Raw genomic sequence first — 20,498 nt, 5'->3', positions numbered from 1 at the left:
TCAATAGAAAAGCGTAGAGGGTCTAAGACTGCTGAGTACTCTGAAATCCACATCAGGAGCTGTGACCGAAATTGACAAGATGAGATTAAAAATATGGAAAGTCATCCTAAACTTTTGGGAACGTAAAGATTAAACTTGTGCTATGAAGACCCAAACTTGTAAACTTTCTGATTGCAGTATATTAAGTCACCCCAAAACAACATTTAAAAGTATACTTCCGTGAAGCAGGCCAATTTTTAAATTGGCCACCAAAAGAATGAAGAGCAATTACTTACCGTAACAACCACAACTAAGAACTTGCATTTACGAACATGCTATTAAAACCCACACATTCAGCAACCTCAGGCTTTGTTTTAGCACTGACAGCAGTGTGCCATCTGCTTTTATGCTCCTCCCTCTCTGAGTCTCTCCTAAAAGGCTTCCTACTCTCCTGTCTCTTCCCCATCACAGGAATTCCTCATATGCAATTTCAAGAAAAGCCAACAGAGAAAAGCAAAAACACTATATTTGCACACACACCTTGTAGTTCTGTTGCTGCTAACTTCTCCATCGAGCACTCATCCCTGTAATCAGTCAGCTGAAACTACCAAGAACCAACCCATATCTATACCGTAAGCCTGCAGTAAAAGCAGAACAATGCTGTGGTGTAAATGCCTGAAGTAACTAGGAAAATAAAACTAACATTCACACTTTTAAGGAAAAGGTACAGCATTGAAGAGGCTTTCAGGGTAGGGCATAACTGCATTATCTGAGCATTCCCTAGGCTCCCAACCTTAGATGCTATCGCGCTGGGGAAACTTGGTGTGCTAGCCCTAAGGAACACCACGGAGCATAGAGTGGAGTGGAGACACCACGGCTAGGCTCTGTAATCAGGTGGGGCCTCGATTGTTCTTGTGCACAAAGCTGCACTTTTTGCCACCCTAAGCCAAAGACCTGTCATGTTTTGACAAATGCTGTACCCTAGTGTACTTTTTGCTCATTATAATATCATTATAATACCAAAACACACCTCCATCCCAAAAGCTACCCGCTTCCAAGGTGCGACCACCCCTCACTGAGCATGCGCCCTGAATTTCTCAGAGCCTATTACTTTAAACGGAAATGGGAAAACTTTACACCAATCATAACTAAGATGTGCTTGACTAGAGCCACTCAAGCTCCACCTAGAAGACAGAAAATAATATAAATTGGCCCAAGAGAGAGGGGATGTTAGGGAAGATACCATCGTCAGGGGAGATACCATCCCGAGGACATACAACATCCTTAGGACCTCCTGACTCCTGGGATCAGTCGACGGGCTGAGCCTCTCTTCCCCCCCCATTGGGACGCCTTTGGGTGAGATCTGAATATTTGCTTATAAATCTCTATAGAGTCTTTGATCCTTTTAACACGTTTATTTCTAGGCTGCACACCTGTAACACCTAGAACCCACACCTAGAACCCACACCTAGAACCCACACCTAGAACCCACACCTAGAACCCACACCTAGAACCCACACCTAGAACCCACACCTAGAACCCACACCTAGAACCCACACCTAGAACCCACACCTAGAACCCACACCTAGAACCCACACCTAGAACCCACACCTAGAACCCACACCTAGAACCCACACCTAGAACCCACACCTAGAACACCTGTAACACCTGTGTATTTCATGCATACTAGCTTGCTTTTGCAGATAGTCACTATCACCGGCAATCCAAAAGAACCTGATTATCTGTTGCTGTAATAAACCATACTTGATTGCATTGTGATAGCTCTCATTAATGCAACTAGGGTGAGGGTGGTTATCCGTGATAGTTCAGTGTTCTGAATCTAACCAGACCCCCAGACGGTTAATGCATTGTTGGTGAATGTCTGAGCGGACCCCCAGGTGGTTAATACGTTTTTGGTGAATGTCCGAACGGACCCCCAGTTTTGGTGAATGTCCGACTGGTTCAGTACTCTGAATCCAACCGGGCCCGTAACGGTTAATCAGCTACACCCCTTTAACGCGACACAATGCCCATAAAGACCCTAGTAGGTGCTCCAGTGACCGTGCATTTCCTAAAGCTGCCTGTGTAGCTCTGATGAAGACACCTGCACTTCATCCTTAGACAGGACACAGGTATGTATCATCTAAGCTACAACTTCCACACATTCCTGATAATGCTCAACTTGATCAAAATCAAAGTAAATATTCACAGAATGTTAGGGATTGGAAGGGACCTTGACAGATCATCTAGTCCAGTCCCCTGCTGGAGCAGGAACGCCTAGATCAGGTCACAGAGGAACATGTGCAGGCAGCCTGTCCCACTGCTCTGCTACCCTCAATGGGAAAAAGTTTTGTCTCATTTAAATGGAACTTCCTATGTTCCAGCTTGCACCCATTGCCATACCTTATCATTGGATGTCACCAAGAAGAGCCTGCCTCCTTCCTGACACTCATCCTTTGCATATTTATAAACATTAATGAGGTCACCCCTCAGTCTCCTCCAAGCTAAAGAGACCCAGCTCCCTCAGCCTCTCCCCATAAAGGAGATGTTTCACTCCCTTAATCATCCTCGTGGCTCTGCGCTGGGCTCTCTCAAGCAGTTCCCTGTCCTTGAACTGAGGGGCCCAGAACGGGATGCAGTATTCCAGATGTGGTCTCACCAGGGCAGAGTAGAGGGGGAGGAGAACCTCTCTCGCCCTACTAACCACAGCCCTGATACACCCCAGGATGCCACCGGCCTTCTTGGCCACAGGGGCACAGTGCTGGCTCATGGTCATCCAGCTGTCCACCAGAAGCCCCAGGCCCCTCTCCCCTTCACTGCTCTCCAGCAGTGCAGTCCCCAGCTTATACTGATGTCTGGGGTTGTTCTTGACAGGACTCTACGCTTGCCCTCATTATATTTCATGAAGTTTCTCCCTGCCCAACTCTCTCCAGCTTGTTGAGGTCCTGCTGGATGGCAGTGGTACCCTTTAATCCCTCCATGATTCCAAATATTCGTAGTTATTAGAATTATATGATTCTCTACAAATAGAGCACAACAGCTCCCTGACACAGAGCAAGGGTACTGAATAGCTTAACATTTCTTGAACCACGACACTGGAAGGGAACACCAGCAGGTGAATTTCTAGTTCAGATGAACCTAAATAACAGTAACAGGAACAGGAGATAAATTCATTAAAAGAAAAACAAAAACAAACAACACACAGGCTTGCTTGTAACTGCTCACAGCCTTCTTCCAGCAGGTTCTTTCAGGCCTTTATCCTGCAGACTTGGCTTTCCGAAGCCTGTGAGAAGTACCCTCCTCTATGTGAGGAACTGATCTGGAAGCAGTGAAGTATCTTAGGTCTGTATTTGTTTTAGTTTCTAAGAAATAAAATCTTCTCAGCCATGCAGAAGCCACGAAGACTGAACAGGTAAAGCCTTAAAAAGGACTTAGATCTGAACATGTTACACGTCAGTTAACAAGCAATACAACAGCCTTCACGTGTAACAGAAGATGTCAGATGTTGGTTTATGAAGAACATTCAACATCCACAGGAAGCAAAAAGACTGAATTCCTCAAGTGTTGTCTGTTGTACAATATTCACGATACACAGCTGTGAAATCATTTGCTGAGAACATCCACTCATGTTTCCAATAACAAAGACCACTTATCTTGACTTACAGCTAAAGAATTTGACACAGCCATCCTCCACAAACTCTATGCTGTATCTTGAGATGAGCCACAAAGCTGACTGGTGATTCTGCAGAAATCAAGGTTAACAAAGCTCCTCACCATCTCCCACAGTGACAAACCCTATGTCTGTAGGGCACCCATGTACATTCTTCCTACTAGCAAAGGGTATCCCACCACCAAAGGATCACCTTGAAAACCACTCTGCTCTGTGACAGTGGTCCACATTAACAGCTATACAGTTGTCACCACAACCGGATGACTTAGGTAAATTTAATCTTTTAAGTTTAAGCAAAGCAAGTTTGCCATCCTGTTCCTTCTGCATGCATAGTTAGGACCTCATCGTTATCACGAGTGAAGACAAGACCCTTCTTTCTTCATATGTATTCCTGATGTTAAGACACTCATGCAATTAACATGACACATTAACTGAGTAGGTGAGTTTTTTTTTTAAACAACTGGACCATGTACAAAAATTTAAACTCACTGACAAAATTCATGCTTCTTTTTTTCCCCTACAACTATCTTTCACAGACTCAGCTGGGCTCAAGTTTTTTATGGTCCTTAAAATACTAATTGCTGGTTCTCTGCTTTCTTTTGTGCCTCACTGCAAGACAAACAGCAGGGCCAGCACTGGTAGCAACATGCCAGACTAGATACACGCATACCAAAAAACGCAGTTCAGTGCGGAAAGGAGTTTTTGAGCTCTCAAAAGCAGTTCTAACTTCAAAGCAAGACACCTCAACAGAGCTGTCTTAGGAGTGTAAGGGTAAGGGTATCTATCAGCTGATGAAGTTTCTGCCAGTACAACAGTTATGCTCAGGCCAGTACTAAGTGGTTATTAAGAGTATTATGAGTACACCAGCCACCTCAGTGAAGGTTTTGGTGGGATTTTCTTGCATATACACTCAAACTGTGCTACGTGTTTACATCTGACAAGGTTAGAATTTACCTGCAGATCTTCAGGACGTATGAAGTATGAAGCCTCTCCAAGGTCTGAGGTGAAGTGTATCAGCAGTTCAAGCACTGAACTTTGCCACAAGTTGACTTTAAGACTTCAAGAAAAGTTGTTCAGCTCACTCCCTGGCACAAGGGCATAAACTGAATTTTGTTGGATGTCCAAATACCTTGGAGAGGCCTGAGTCAGGACACAACAGACACTAAAACCTTGTGCAGGTATTTTACATACAATAGGATGGCCAGAGATACCTGAAACAAGCTGACATCTTCATATGAAGAAATTTATATAAAATGTTTGTAGAGCATGACTCATGGTAGAAAAGGACGTATTTTATCATAGCGAAGTATAAGCGATTGTGCAGAGAAATAGCTGTGACCACAAAGAGAAAGCAAAACCTACTTTATGTTAAGGTGTCTGAATATGGAATGTGGTTCTATTTTTTTCTTTCACTACAGCAATCACCAAGTAACTCCAAAGTTTTTTCTCCTTTTAAACAGAAGGGCTGTTATATGGCTCTAGATTGCAACCTAGGAGTTTAGGGTACAAATGCCCACAACTCCTATAGCCCAGGGAAACATGAAATCAACAACCTTGTTCTACAGAAGACAGTTCTTTCCTGAAAGGCCAAATAGCAGCAATCCTCACAGAGTTAAGCATTATAGCTCTGGGCTAGGAAAAAAGTTCTTTCATGACAATGGTAATATCTCCTGATAAAAAGAGGTATTGCCCGAATGTGCCAGTAGCCATTCAAGTCTGCTTTATTTTGTTCAGACAAGTCAAGGAAAAACTGAAATACCAACTAGGCAATGGTAGGTCATTCCCCTCTAGTAGGTCGTTCCTCTCCTTCATAGGAAAGGAGTTGAACTCGGTGTGGGTCCCCCTTCCAACTCAGCATATTCTATGATTCTATGAAAACTGACTACAGAATTTAGAGAGGTATCTGTCAAATTTGTCACTGCCAAGGCAAGTTCCTTCTCAGGGAGAAGACTGCATGAATCACATTAACATTAAACTTACTAGCTCACTTAAATTTTGAAGCCAATGGCAAATGGCATGATTTACAACAGTTCAAATACTGAAATTTCAGTCTCTACTTTTGTGCAAAATACTTATATTTGCTCTTCATGCATCCGAAAGCACAGTCAATGAAGACCGCTTACATCCATCTTCTTTTCAACGTGTCAGAATTCTAATTTCAAGCACTACAACAAGTTTTTCCAACTGTTCTGAATATTGCATCATTTCCTAGAACTCCAGAACCAGGAAAAGTATTTTTCCATTCACTTCCAACCTTTTGTTTATTTTTATATAGTATGTAGCAAAAACAGTAAACATTCCTAGAACTCCAAAATGAAACTTCGGAAGGATCAAGGATTAAAACATAAAGCTTCTGAAGCAAGAGTATCTAAAGCAAGCTTCTGGAATAACAAAACTAATTTCTAAAGTCTTGTCTGCTAGAAGTTGCCACCTTTTCTTAATCTAATAAAGCAAAGTACTACGAAAAGGACATTTTTAATAGGACATTCAAGTATTTTTTTAAATATGTACACTTTGAATAGGAGAATTTGTTGTAATGCTCACAAAAGAATCGTAAAGATGATAAAGTAAACTCACTGTGTACCATACCTAATTATGCATTTGAAAGTCTGCACTCTCACTAAGCAATACATCCTGAAACATCTTTTTAAAAAGGTCTTGCTTAGCAGCCTGTCTTCCTGTTCAGGCATTTAAGAACAGAAAAGAGGCTTGCAAAAAGACAAGAGAACAGAATACAAAACATAAATCCCATTAACCCCACTTCAGAATTTTTGGTACCAGCAAAGGAAGAATATTAAGAATTAAAAATTTGGGCTAAAAAAACACACCACTTAATAATCGGACACGTTATGACATAAGTGATGTAAAATTACTCTCCTTATTGAAGAAAACCAGTAGCTCCACAACAGAAGTCTCTGATGGTGACTGTGAAAACTCCCCTGCCCAACTTCCACCACAGTGCTGATTCACAGTCAACAGCTGTCAGCACAGCCGAGGGGCTACTTGCAGGAATATGCCATGAACCACACATACCCACTCCCAAATGAAGAAAGAAAGGGGTGGAGATTTAATATAAGGAAGTATTATTAGATTTTAGTACCACAAAAAATTACCCACCAGTGCAGCCAAGATGGCGGCATCAAACCAACAGTATATACCTGGGGAAAGGGAATAACGAGAGGGTCAAGTCACTACTCAGTTCCCTCAAACTAATCACAGGAAAACAATTTTTCAAACTGAAATAATTTTACAGCTCCTCAAAAAGTAGAATAGCAGTCTGCTATGAAAAAACACCTGAAATGCATTTCCCTGGAAGTGCTCACGGCCAGGCTGGATGGGGCCTGGGCAAACCTGATCTAATGGGTAGCATCCCTGCCCATGGTACGGGGGTTGGAGTTAGATGGTCTCTAAGGTCCCTTCCAACCCGAGCCATTCTATGGTTCTATGCAAGAAGCCTACTCTGATGGCTCTGCAGCGTTAGTGGCCACACTTTGTAAACCACTTGTCCCAGGTCCCTTTCTCTAGGCAGTAATTCAGTTTCGTATAAGCTGCAGAATATAATAAACACATATAAAAACAATTCTATAAACAAGTATAAAAACACTTAAAGAAAAGGTGCCTCTAATTAATTAAATCTTATGCCTTTGTGTTATTTCAAGTTACAGAAGCATCTGGGGCATAGAAGTTCACATTTAGTAGCAGTAAGTTAAGTTACACTATCTTGTTAGGAACAGGAAGCAGCATCTCCAGTGAAAAATATTTGCCAGACACATTATGAAAAGCAGACATGAAGCAAAATAAAGCACTTTATAGTCTGCTATCATACACTGGTAACTCAGTTACTAGCTTGCAAGATTTTGAAATTCTTAACTATACAGAATACTAATGAAAGATCAAGTGCAAAGATGATTGATAAGTACCAGGGAATTCAGCAAAGAGAAAGATGGATTTTATAAAACTGTCTCAGTCAGAACACAAGACAGATAATCCTTATGGGCCTGCAGTACAAAGAGAAAGCAGCCCACAAGAACAAAGTCTGGACACATCGTCGATGCCACCACTGCAGTTCCCAGGTACACCCACATTGTCACTGAAGCATTCGAGACACCAGGATCAAAGTGCTTCAGAGAATGAAACTGTGAAGCAGAAGTTAACGTAACTCTAAGAACTGCAAAGCAGTTATCAGTTATAAATGAAGAATTCTGATTTCCACCCCCTCCCCCCCAAGGTTTTTCCCTTTCCACTGTCAATTGCATGTGGATCTTTCAAGCACAGCTCTAGCAACTGCACTTGTTAAAGACTGGCTTTTTTTTTCCCCCATAGGTCCAGCAGAGACAGGGATTAGATTCCTACACTAGTATACTATATTCTTGAAGTCCGCTTGTGAAATGTGAAGACCAAGTAAGAAATAGAGAGAGAGATGGAATTGTCCAGGCTGTTGCCTTAGTACAGTAAAGGACAAAAGAAGTCTTACAGTAACACTAGTTAGGCATTTGTCAAAAATGGAAGGAAGAAAAAGATGAGGAACTCCATGGATTGTAGTTCTGAAGAAGAAACAGAGGCTTAACACTTGAATAAGCTTTTACAAAGAAATAAGAGAAGCTATACAGTCACTTCATTATAGTACATGATCCATATTTCTAGATGAGGGAATTTGTTCAGTTTATCTTCATTAAAACATGATGTTTACAGGTATCATTATACTTTTCCACAAAGAAATACACAAGAGGGAGCTGTAAGGAGGCTCCTTTGGCCTGAAAGAAAATCAGTTTCTGTTCTTTTCTGCTTCCCCTCCCTGTTGCTGCTGTTAAAAGTAAAAATAAATAAGTAAAAAAGGAAAAGAAAAGGAAGAGATCAGCGAGATACTTACACCATGAACCAGTTGAGGTCCGTCCTCTTTTTGACCTTTCTTGATTAGCTTTTTCAGAAGCCAAAGAAGCTCTGGTTTGAATATGTCTTTTTATCGGGTTCTGCTGTGATTCTGTGGCTTTCTCCACTCCATGAAAGTATTTCATATGATAATGCAATAACTTCGCTTTGCGGAAGGATTTTGAACAGTCCACAAACTTGCATTTAAACTTGTGATCTTGATCAACAGTTGCATTTTTTTTTGGTGCAAGAAAATCTGCTCTCCTAAAAGGTTTTGTTACTGTAAGAACAAAACAGATAAATTCCCCCATGCACTTGCTATATTTACCAAAAGGCTTCCAAAATTAAAAAAAACGGGCATGCATTCAAAACGTGTTAGCTAAGAAATGTTAAAAAAAAACAAACAACTTTAATGTTGTATCTGCTGTTAAGATCAATAGCTTTTAAGGGAAAACTCTGCCCTACTGTGCTCCTAAAATCATGTCACAATGTTCGTGTTTTTATGAATGACTTACTGTCTAGATATTTTGCTTCTATGAGTCCTTTGCCCAACAGCTAGTATCACTGTATATAGTGCTACTCTAGATATAAGACAATTATAATCTTCAGTATTCCAACTAAAACATACACTTTGTTCTATCAAGTATATTATTTACTTGTTTGTAACTGTTCACATCTTTGGTGCAATCACTTTCCAAGGAAAACAATTCAGCTCAACTACTTTCCTATCTTTCTGGATGCCTTTCCTGACCACTGAAGTCTGATTACTTTCAGCAACAAAGGAACAATAAACAGTATGTCAGAACATTTTTCTGAACATCTCCTAGAAGCTACAGTTAATTGGTTTCTCAAAAAAAAAAAAAAAGGCAAGTCTTCCAACTCAAGAAAGTTTTAAGCATTTACTTAAGAAAGCATTACTGTGCAACCTGGGTATACCTCAATTTAACCTGTTAAGTTCTTGCTCCTTCTCCCAGGACTTTAGAAACTTAATGTTTTTGCTATGAAACACAAATGTTGTGAACTAACAGTAAATCAGACTACTGTCACTAGTCTCTGCATCTGATAAAACAGGAGAGGCAGCAAATAGGAAACAGATACAAGAGATCAGGGCAATTATCCATCACTAGCATACATCCAGCATCAAATAACCACCAACCAGAGGACAAAGTAATCGTATGAAAGGAGGTATCGTTTTTACAAAACAGTTTCCAAATATAAATTTTCCATTTGTTTTGCCAGCACTAAAACATTATTTCCCTATTTATGAGTATTCTCAAACTCAGGGAGTTAAGAAGGAAGAAGCATTTAAAGACAACACCTAGACCCAGCAACAGTGATACAACCTAAAAGTTTTCATTAACACGTTGTGTACCACAGCATTACATTGAAAATAGTTGGAAAGAGAGCACAAAGGACCCAGAAACATTACAAACATGAACAAGAGCAGTTAGTTTTTTACAAGCACACGTACACAGGAACGGATTGAATGGGAGAGTTATAGATAGCATCAACACAATTTGATGCAAGACAGCACAGATCATTCAGAAATGTTTAGCATGTAGCAACAAAAATGGTGAATTCCACTGAGTTGCATATTTGAAGGATATGTAAGAAGCACCCTAGAAAGCTATCTGAAGTGTACTCAATTTAAATACGTCATGGGAAAAAAATAACTTGAAGTTATTCATGGAGGAAAAACAGGGAACAGTACTATGGAGACTGGTATAGGTAGAAAGATTAACAGACTCATATATGCACATGAGATTGATTAAAAGAAAGAAGAAAATGGTAGAAACGAAGATACAGCTTTTAGGTGTTTCACAAGGAGAACGGGAAAGACATTTTGGTGTAGTTGTATTAAGAACATCCTGACAGGGAAACTGCTTCAAGCAATGAGGGTAGTAAGGTTGCAACAAACCTGAACAACTGGATCACACTAGCAGAATGACGAAGCTTGCCAATACCAAAATCTAAATAGACTGTGCACCATTAGAAGCTGCATTCTTAGGGAATGAAAATTATTTTGGGACTGATTAATGAAATGGCTGGTGAATTTAGTGAAAGCAAGTGCAGACAGGTTCTCTTGACTGTAAGGCTAAAAACCAGCATTCAGGACAACGAAAGATAACTTGCTTCAACTTAATTAGCATTAAGATGGGGAAACTTTAACTACAGCAGGAAGGGGCAAATGGGCCCAAAGATTTATTTAACAAGTATTATGAAGATGACAAGGGAAGCTGTTATACCATCACACAGCTGTCACGATGAGGCCCTGTCAGGAGCTCTGTACCCAAGCTTGGAGCACTTTCCTTCCATTGGGATGGACAAATTCTTGAGCAGACACAGGGAACAGCTTCTAAATGATCAGCTAAAAGTTAGAAGAGGAGCACAGGATCGTGTCAGCTGAAGTTTAGCAACAAGGAGGTAACAAAGACATGGGGTAGGGGGAAGGAAAGAAGAAAAATAAAACTTACTGCAATGTGCAAAAGGAATCTACTCTGAGAAATGAAAACCACGGACAATCACACAAAGTTCAGAACAAAGCTTATATTAGTAGCATTGCCACCACATTTGGGGGCATCTTTCTTCTTTGCAAGACTATAGAATTCCCTGCTGCCAGAAACTGTACAAAACCAAGGCTCAGCTCTGCCACTCAGGGGAGTCCTTAAGGAGGCTATACTCCCAGCTAAGCATCAGCTGAGGCTTCTTCATCACACTTCATTCTTACACAATTTTTGCTCACTAAACGTAGCACTAAAATTGGTTTCTATTGAAAGAAGGCCAGTTTTGCATCATTAGCATCAAGTTTTCAGGCACTTGCCTTTCCAGAGGAGGTTGGTTAGTAAGGTGAACATACCATGTTTCTTCTGTCTACAAAGAAATCTTAATGATAAACCTCCCACCCGCTGTTTCTTCTGTGCTTTTAAACAAAGTTAAAAACCTTTACCTGGTACTCAGTTAAACACTACACTATTAATCACACAAACTCAAGGTCAAACAAACAACAGTGTCTCCTTTAACTTTCACTGCACAGACAAAAACATCTTTTCAGCATTCAGCTCAGCAGCCTACCTCACTTCTCAGTGCACTCTATTATCCAAAGGACACAAGCTTTAAGACAAATTTAACGGTAAGTTTACAGTAAAATGTCACCATGTAGAAGCTTAAGTCCACAAGAGATTTCTCTCCACTACCTCTCCGCAAATTCCTTCTTTGAATTGACTCTTGATGGGAGAGGAATGTGTGGCAGCAGCCCAGAATCCAGATTTAAGGTCTGCCAGACTTTGAGAATCTTCTACAAGGCAGTGGTAAAGCATCCCAAAATGCCAGCAGTGCACAGAATACTTAAGAGCTTTTTCCCCTCTCAGTTAGAAGCTTGCCTTTACTGCAGTGTATAGTCATTAGATCTTCACAAATTGCTTTTTAAAGTGATGAGACTTCTAGTCTCTGTCTCCCACTCTCCAAAGAAATATTAAGAGAAAAACAAATTATTCCTTTGCTTGCTGTTAAACTTAAGTCTCTTCCATCTGGTACTTTCATGATTCTTCAGTTTGTTACTGTTACCCTTCTTGAACTGCAGATGTAAATTTTATGTATTCTGTAGTTAACTGCACCAGCGATTCTGTGTTGTGATGAAAAAACTTGCCTCTGACTTTTCCAACTATCATAAAAACATGAAGTTGGCTTATTAGGCCTACTGTTGTCGGTCAGTTCAGTGCAGTCAGCCTCAATTACACGAACCACTTGGGAGTTCCTTTAGGAATACATCTAGTCCCACAACAGCTCAGGTTTTAATCACAGCCTTACCTCTAGCCCAGCTGACACTCCTTACACCACGCCTTGGACCTTTTTACACCACTGGTCTGACTTCCTCTTTAGCACTTTTTATTTCTTCTGATACTTTCTGTTGTTCTCCTTCAGCTCAAGTGTTCCTGCTCACCATTTTAGCACTCGAACTATGCTTCTTCCTTAGTTTTCCCAAAACCTGTCTTCCAAGACCTCAACTGTGAAACAAAGTACCTTGCCTGATTGCTCTTCTCACCTTACTTTAGGTAAGAACAGCATTAAGCACCTTCAGCACATCCAGCAACCATTCAGCTACAGAAAGCAGAAAGTTCTGGTTTTTGAGCCTGAAACGTTATTTGACATTGGAAGAACTACTTAAGACTATTTCATCTTACCACTTTCTTCTTGTGTCAGCACTGAATTCGTAACAATAAAAATAGGGATGTCTACAATGCACAAAAAGCTTGGCAAGTGCCCAGTGTACTACTCAACGTGCAAACCTCAATATGCATTCAGAGGGGCTAGCAGGTAGGTGCACTTAAACCTCTCAAAGTGCAAGTGAAGCCTTTAACATTGTTTCCAGATCACTGTGTCTAGCTGTAAGAAAGTTCCAGTTAGCAAGGTTGGTGGACTTCCATTTATACTCCATCTTTATGTTTACAATGACAGCTTTTACACAACCCTGAAGGAATACCAGCCTACCTAGGTGAGCTGCAGGATATGCAGCTGTCCTCTCTACGTGGATAGAAATATTTGCTGCTTCTCCATTAACTGAAACACAATGCTAAATGTGACAAAATTAGAAAACCACATGGTAAGTACAAGATAAATTGAATCCTTGGATGCATGTCTACGCATGTGAAGTCGTCTCAAGTTCTGGAAAACACAAACACGATAGCAGATCTGTGGAAAGCAAAGGGAGCTCCCCTTTAAAGTCAAATCAATTTTTGAGAGTAAAGCTACACCAACTGCCATAGAGTGCTTTTAAGGCTGCTTTCAGATACATGAAATGGAGCATTAACTGGCTATAAGAATTTGCCAGCAGGCTCACCCCATTATTTGAAGCATGACTTGCTTTAGCTAAAACCTAAATCACCAGTTGTAATCCCTAGACACTAGGGGAGTCAAAAAACAGCAGAATGGTGGTTTTTTTTTTTCATATAATTAACTTAATGAGAATTTTGATGAAAATTCAAAAAAAAAAAAGGAAATTAAGCTTTGACAAAATGCTGTATTGCCTTCTAGAACACATTACCTTTTAAAAGATAACAAGCATGTAAACATTGCCAATTGCATCTGCTGTGACTGCAACTACTCTAAGTCTTGAATCATCTACTGACCAGTAATTGGGCACTCTTAAATCACTTTTGCCCTTAAAAACTGCTGATATTGAAATGTTATCAACCTTGTTCTTCTCATACATCGTGCATGTTAAAACCAGTACTGCTGGGGTCCATCATTCACCCATGCCAAAACAAAACTAACACCACACACTGAAGAAAAGGAGGGTTATTAATTTTATATTTTGTAGTATTTTCCTACAAAAAGAGGATGAGTTCCCATCAAATGATTAGAATTGAAGCCCGCAGACAAAGTTAGTACTGGGTTACAAGCTTGCACTATTCTAAGTAAAAGTTATCTTTCACCTTAACTCCTATATGTGTTTTTTTTTTTTTTTTTTTTTAGGAGAACCCTGCATGTAAGAAATGCCCGTTTTTTCCACCTGTATCAGTTGTTCTGACAGAACACTTCTTTCCAAACCCCAAAACTCTTGAATACACCCGCAAGTATGAGAACATAAACTGCTTGACGTTCAATTATTAGTGTTTGGAGCACTACTGTTCCCTATCATGCTTGTCATCTACAGTGGAGTATATAAACACAATGCCAAAAGTAAGCCTGTAATATGTACACGATAACACAATTCTAATCTGTAACAACAGATTTGCCCTGATAGGATCTACGGATTTTAAAATTACTGATTAACAAACCACTCACTCTAGTAACATTTTTAATGTTAGTTAAATATAGAAACCTATGAATTTTTCTTTTATGACAACTCACAGTTTTTACTCAAATGCACCCTATGCAATTCTCGCTCCACATCCCTAAGAAGTTTCTCCAATAACAACTCTTGATTGCCATATCTGGATGTCTACCCACACACATCTGGAGCTTCTAATGTTTAGTGAGGTGGCTTTAATTAAATGAAACAAAACCCATGTTCAGAAACGTGGATTTTCAGACACCATCACCACTCCTGAACTTCAGGCAACAATTCAATGCAAGCACATTCTTGAGTGAGCTGGATTCAAGTTAGTTCAAGTACTTACAGAAATGTGAACGTCAAGAGTGCAATACTGGAGGCTCTGGGTACTGAAGCAAACTAGAAGTTGTTACCCCAGCTTTATTCCTTGTATCCAAGTAAGTTAGCTCAGGAGATGCCCACATCTCATGAATCACATCAGTGTGAATTACACTGAAGCATTATGCATTCAGCTGATATTCTCATCCATTTAAGACAAAGTGCTCAGTAATATACACAATACAAAACCAAAGGGAAAACTAAAGTAGTAACTGCAAAAGATAACCAAAGGGACCACAGTTTCTTGAATTATCAATGGTTCAGTTGCACATCAGCATTATCCTGAAGTCTTACCCCATTTATCTGGGGCCAGAGTTAAGCTCCCCAAAAGCTAAAACCGAAAAGTATCACTACGTTTCAAATGTACAAATAGTTATTTTCCCCACTTTCTCCCCAACAAAATACAGCATCTCACCTCAACATATAGTATGCAAGTTCAAGCAGAAATATATATTAAGATGAACATAAACTGCACCTGTGATTTCAAGCTGAACATGTATGAAAGTCAAACTAAAACACCAGCAGTTTTTTCCTGGAGTCCTTAAGTCTGTCAATCAATTCCTTAAAGTTTGTTCCACAGGAAGAGATTCCCCGATCAGCACTGAATACACACAGAATATTTTAGTACGAAGTCTTGGTCTATTTGTTCTTTCACACTTACTAGATGTATTTTGTTTGCTGTAACCTGACATACTGATGAATTACAGATCCCAAAACCTTTTTTTTTTTCCTTAAAAAGCAATCCCTGAAAACAAGCATACAGCTACAGCAACAGCCCAGTTCATGTACACTAGTACAAATTTTAATACTACGTTGACTTTGTAGACATTTGAAGCTAAGATACTGGGAAACTCCTTGAAAAGCTATATGAGTACTGAAGTTAAAAAACAGAAGCCCTTCCAAGAGGCAATTTTTTTTTTTTTGAAGTAATATTTGACCACTAACCCCATAGCTCTGTGATTACACATTATGGCACGAAGCAAAATGATCATGCCCAACACATACCAACTGAAAAGATGCTGGATATACCATAGAAAACAGGTGTATGTATCATCAGACTGTTTAAGAGAACAAAGATCAAAAGAACTTTAAGACTTAAATATTAGTAGACAACCCATGTACTTCCCATGCACATGCTATTGTTATCAGTGGCAAACAGAGGGAATTTCATTAGTACAGTTTCAGCTGTACACATTTGTACAGGGTGGGTAAAAGAGGATGTGCAAGCAGGAGAGGAAGTTTGGAAGAACAAACAGGATGAAAGCTAGCACAGAGGTTATTCTAGCAATGCTAAGCAACTCTGAATTCCTCTAAATGCTCTGGTCCATTTAATTTAAAGCTTTCTTGATAGAGTGTAAACTAGTGAATTTGTAGTTGAAGTTTTCCCAATTAGCTGGGGATAAGAATATTTAAGCTCCAGGAAATAATCATAGGACAGCATTATATTTGGACGTAGTTTACTGCCTATATAGGAACTTTCAATTTGAAAAAGAAAGATAACTACACTTCTAAGGTAAAATAACAGGATTTGCACATTGAGAAAGACTGAAGTGTTTGAACTACTTCACACATTTGCACTAAAAATTTTGAATATTCTAGGGTTTAAGTGTAACAGAGGCCAAAACACGAGTGCATAGAATTGCACAACTGAGGTTCCCCCACGTCAGCACTCTGACACACTGCAGCACATAAATAACAACCCAACTAATGTCACCATTCACATGTTAGAAATATTACATCCCATCACTTAAAAAGTATGGTTTCTGCTTTTTGGAAACCTCCAAACCTGTCAACCTCCAAAGCTTTCACAAGAGATTAAAATTGAGTGCATAAGGAGTAAAATTACAAATTTTCCCCCCATAGTTAGCATTACACAAATGTATTATTTGTTAGTCACACTCAAGAGCATGAAGGACCTGCCCTTAGTTGACTTAAGAAAAGCATTAATATTATAACAAAAAAATCAGAATTTGAACCTGTAGCAGAAGGTTCTTGAGTTCCGACAGCAGCAGAGGAAGACTCAGTGTCTTCCGCTTTTTCTTCTTGCAAACTGGCATCCGTACTGAGTACCGTGCTATGCGATGTGTTTCCAGGGGATGCTTGTTCACTGAAACTTTGGTCAGATTCAACGGGAACATCTAACTGGACTATAAGGGAGGGGAAAAAAAGAGAGGAAACTGAGTAAAATGCACACAAAAGCATATTCTGAAACAATGTGTGTTCGTCATATTACAGTAGAGAAACAACCACCCATGATCATACTGCTGTTTTATTAACACAAAATTAAGCTTTTACAACACAACCACTTGCATCTACCCTCTGAATTCAAAAGCTGCTTAAAAACAGACTACTAGCTCATTACAGAGAGGTGGGATAGGTCTACTCATACCATTGTCAGAACTTTCCCTGAAAGGGAAAGGCAGTAAAGGACAAGATAGAAAAATAAAGCGTTACTTCTAACCAGTCCAAAAATAAAAGCATCTTGGTTGGTGTTTTTAGTGTTCAAGAGGATTAAATTTTAAGTTTAGCAATTTAATTACTTCTCCGATCAAAAGAATGTTAAAACTTTGTAATTACTTCACTTTTGCAAGCAAAACCTGCATCTCTTCAGAACTTTTCCTGTAAGTCTTTTGTCAACCTGTGGAGCTCTCCCTCTCAAGGCAGCCAAGGATCCAGCCAGTTATCTCTCTGCTGGAAAAGCACCCTACACGCAAGGTAAGTGCTAGAGTTACTGATGGACAGGGAATCAGAAACAAAAAACAACGAAGGCAGTAGAGATTAAAATATGCTTTCCTTGAGTTTACTCTGCACTGCTACTCAAATTGGGTTTTAAATGCAGATTACAGGTTATGCAAGTGTAAATACAGTGCTTGCAACTAGAAGACTTCTATACCAAATCCAGAGTATACCAGGAAGCTGCTTACCCTTCTCAGGCTCCTTTGGGTTAGATATTGCATCTTTCAAAGGCTGAATTTCTGTTGAAGTTGTGACCTGATCTGTATTTAAAATCTCATGGCTAACACTAGATGAGAGTCTTGAAGACCGCCTCCTGATCTGGTCTTTTTCATGGTTATCTGAAGAGTTCTTCAATTTTTCCTGAGCTAGAACAGAGAAATCTGATGGTACTATGAAGGCATAGGACTACTGAATAGCTCAGTAGCCAACTTGAAAGATCATTTTCCTCCCAGTGAGGGTTTTTAATTGTTTTTAATGATTCAGTTTAACAGCAAAAGCCAAATAGCCCTAGTGATTAGGCCTCTCCACAAAAGCTATGATTATGTCAACAGTTATAGAAAAAAAAGTATAGAATCCAGAGAAAAGCCTGTTTTGTACATCTCTTAATATTTTCTTTTATTAACAAATTTAAGATAACAATCACTATCTTACTGATAAAACATTGCTTTAAAAAGCAACCATCCCACAAATGTAAGTAATACCAGAAGTTAGATGTGACAATTCAGACACAAACAACTGTGATCCTAAAGTGGTAGCGTGCATGCACTCAAGTTTTAATGCCTTCTGGTCTTAAGGAAGGGAAAGAGTGACTTCCTCAGATCTTCATCTCCTTGTTCAGACAATTACATCTTCTATAGTAATATTCTTTCTCAACAACACATTCAAGTTCCTTAAATGTCATTATACAATATTAAAAGTAGAAGCTATCAGACTGCAATGATCTGAATTTTTATCTAAGATTAAAGTCGCTTTGCGAAGCAATGTGTTAAATTCTCCATCTAGTAACTAAAAACATCCAAACGAAGTGTCCAAAGGCTACAAAGATGGTGAAGGGTCTGGAGGGCAAGACATAGGAGGAACGGCTGAGGTCCCTTGGTTTGATCAGCCCAGAAAAAGGAGGCCAAGGGGAAGCCTTATAGCAGCCTGCAGCTCCCTCACGAGGGGAGCAGAGGGGCAGGCGCTGAGCTCTGCTCTCTGGGGACAGCGACAGGACCCAAGGGAACGGCTTGGAGCTGGGACAGGGGAGGGTTGGGCTGGGGGTTAGGGAAAGGTTCTCCACCAAAAGGCTGGTCAGGCACTGGAACAGGCTCCAGTGGGCCTGCCAGAGTTCAAGAAGTGTTTCGACAACGCCCTCAGCCATGCGGTCTAATTTTTAGTGGTCCTGTGTGGTACCAGGAGGAGGACTCAATGATCCTTGGGGGTCCCTTCCAACTTGAGCTATTCTCTAGTTCTCTGATTCCATGAGAATAGTTTCTCCACCTAGAGAAGGGTTTCTGTAACCTTTTAAGTATTAGAGCCAATATAACTATTACCTCCCTTACATCTGTGAAATCCGTCAAGAATGACAGCTTGTGGTTTCTCTATCCAAACCAAACTTTCAAGACTTAGGAGCTAATTTCAGCATAACGATGTTATACGTGAACAGCCAATTTAAGAGGAAATGCAGCACCTGTTTTTCTATTTCAGATATCACAGTTAAAGATTAATACCACAGACTTTCTTTCTCCACTTCAGCTTATACGTACAAATACTGCAAGAGTTCAAAACAAAAAAACACTCACACAAGTTTCTTTCAACCCTAGGACGCTTTGAAGGAACTTCACCTCCTTTAGGTATTTTCCGACGTCTCAACTCCAAAGTTATTGGCTGCAGTGTCTGAGAGCTTGGTTCTACATATTTAGACAGAGAACAGAAGTTGACTAGATGGAAAGCTGGGAAACTTTAAAACATAAATTCACAAGTCTTGCAATTTAAAATACTAGACCTACATAAATAGTATCCCGTGGCTTTCAGTCTACATACAAGCATTTATCCTACTACAGGCATATTTTATTAACACAGATTTAGGCAAGTAATATTCATAATCGCCAACCAAACCGTTAGAACTCCAAATGTGAGTAACAAGTATGCTCTCAGCTGCCCTAAACCAAAGCTGAATTTTTAGAAAATTGAAGACTTCTAGATACTTAGGTTGTGGACAGAATTAGATTGTTTTCTTTGTAAGTGAGTTTACAAGGGTTTCTGATACATGGCATATACATTTACGTTCAACTACATACCTGTTGGAGGTGTTATTGGTGGTCTTCCACGTTTTCGTTTAGTTTCTTTCACATTTTCCTGGGTACTCTTTACATTGTCATTCTCAGGCTTCTTCTCAATTTGTGTATCTACTGAATATTCCATATCATTCTCTGATATATTCTCTTTATCTTCTTTTCCATTCTTAGATATATTCTTCTCTGAGACCTTGCCTTTTTCTGAGATGACTATCAGTTTTCCTTCTTTATCAGATTGCTTAACCCTCTTCTCAGTCTTTAATGTCTTTTCATTCTTGTCTTTCTTTGCATTACCTGTTGCTTTCCTCTGTTCTTTAAATTTCTCCCGCTTTTCAGGAGATGATGGAATTTCATTACCTCTTTCTTTAGGCTTAGCATTACCCACAATATTCTATAATAAAGAGTGAAATATAAAAATTAACTTGCTGCAGCCTGAAAGTCCTCCCCCCACCTTTGTATTTAGCAGACTTGCACTTTTTCCAGCTTTTCAAATAATAAAGGCATATGTTCTGTTGTAACCCACAGATTAAAAACTTAAAAGGTAGTTGAACTGTTCAAAAACCAACAGAGCATGGACACACTGCTTTAACAGGACAGTATAACTTATGCTGTTGAACTGTCAAAGGAATTAATCTGAGGCTCTCTCTGTCTTGGTTCTCATATGCAGGTTAGGGCCAGTAATCAACTCCATAGTTGTATGCCAGCTTGTGCAGTGCTACTTAAACTTTACCTAGGACACCAAGGGAGGAGTGGGAGTCAAGAGCACAGACAAGGACAAACATTTCAATCACCTGGATACAAGACCTGTCATCATATT

General features: G+C 39.7%; 1 protein-coding gene across 8 annotated transcripts in view; it reads right to left on the bottom strand.

Annotated features, from left to right (window-relative positions):
* Positions 1 to 20,498, bottom strand: part of PHF20 (PHD finger protein 20) — a 73,468-nt gene that overhangs the window by 28,874 nt on the left and 24,096 nt on the right. For 5 of the 8 annotated variants that reach the window (XM_068700683.1, XM_068700679.1, XM_068700678.1 and 2 more), the window contains 5 exons: positions 19,685 to 20,072; positions 19,187 to 19,294; positions 17,594 to 17,770; positions 16,646 to 16,816; positions 8,520 to 8,798 (listed from right to left, as the gene is read on the bottom strand). In XM_068700683.1, the coding sequence (XP_068556784.1) occupies positions 8,520 to 8,798; positions 16,646 to 16,816; positions 17,594 to 17,770; positions 19,187 to 19,294; positions 19,685 to 20,072 (1,123 nt within the window). The remainder of the gene's footprint in view (positions 1 to 8,519; positions 8,799 to 16,645; positions 16,817 to 17,593; positions 17,771 to 19,186; positions 19,295 to 19,684; positions 20,073 to 20,498) is intronic. The other 3 variants (XM_068700684.1, XM_068700685.1, XM_068700681.1) reach the window with 2 other exon arrangements.

Source organism: Anas acuta, chromosome 16 (genome assembly GCF_963932015.1).
Source record: "Anas acuta chromosome 16, bAnaAcu1.1, whole genome shotgun sequence".
Taxonomy (NCBI): Eukaryota; Metazoa; Chordata; class Aves; order Anseriformes; family Anatidae; genus Anas; species Anas acuta.
Note: the sequence above shows the minus strand (reverse complement) of the source record. Positions and strands in the feature narration are given on the sequence as shown.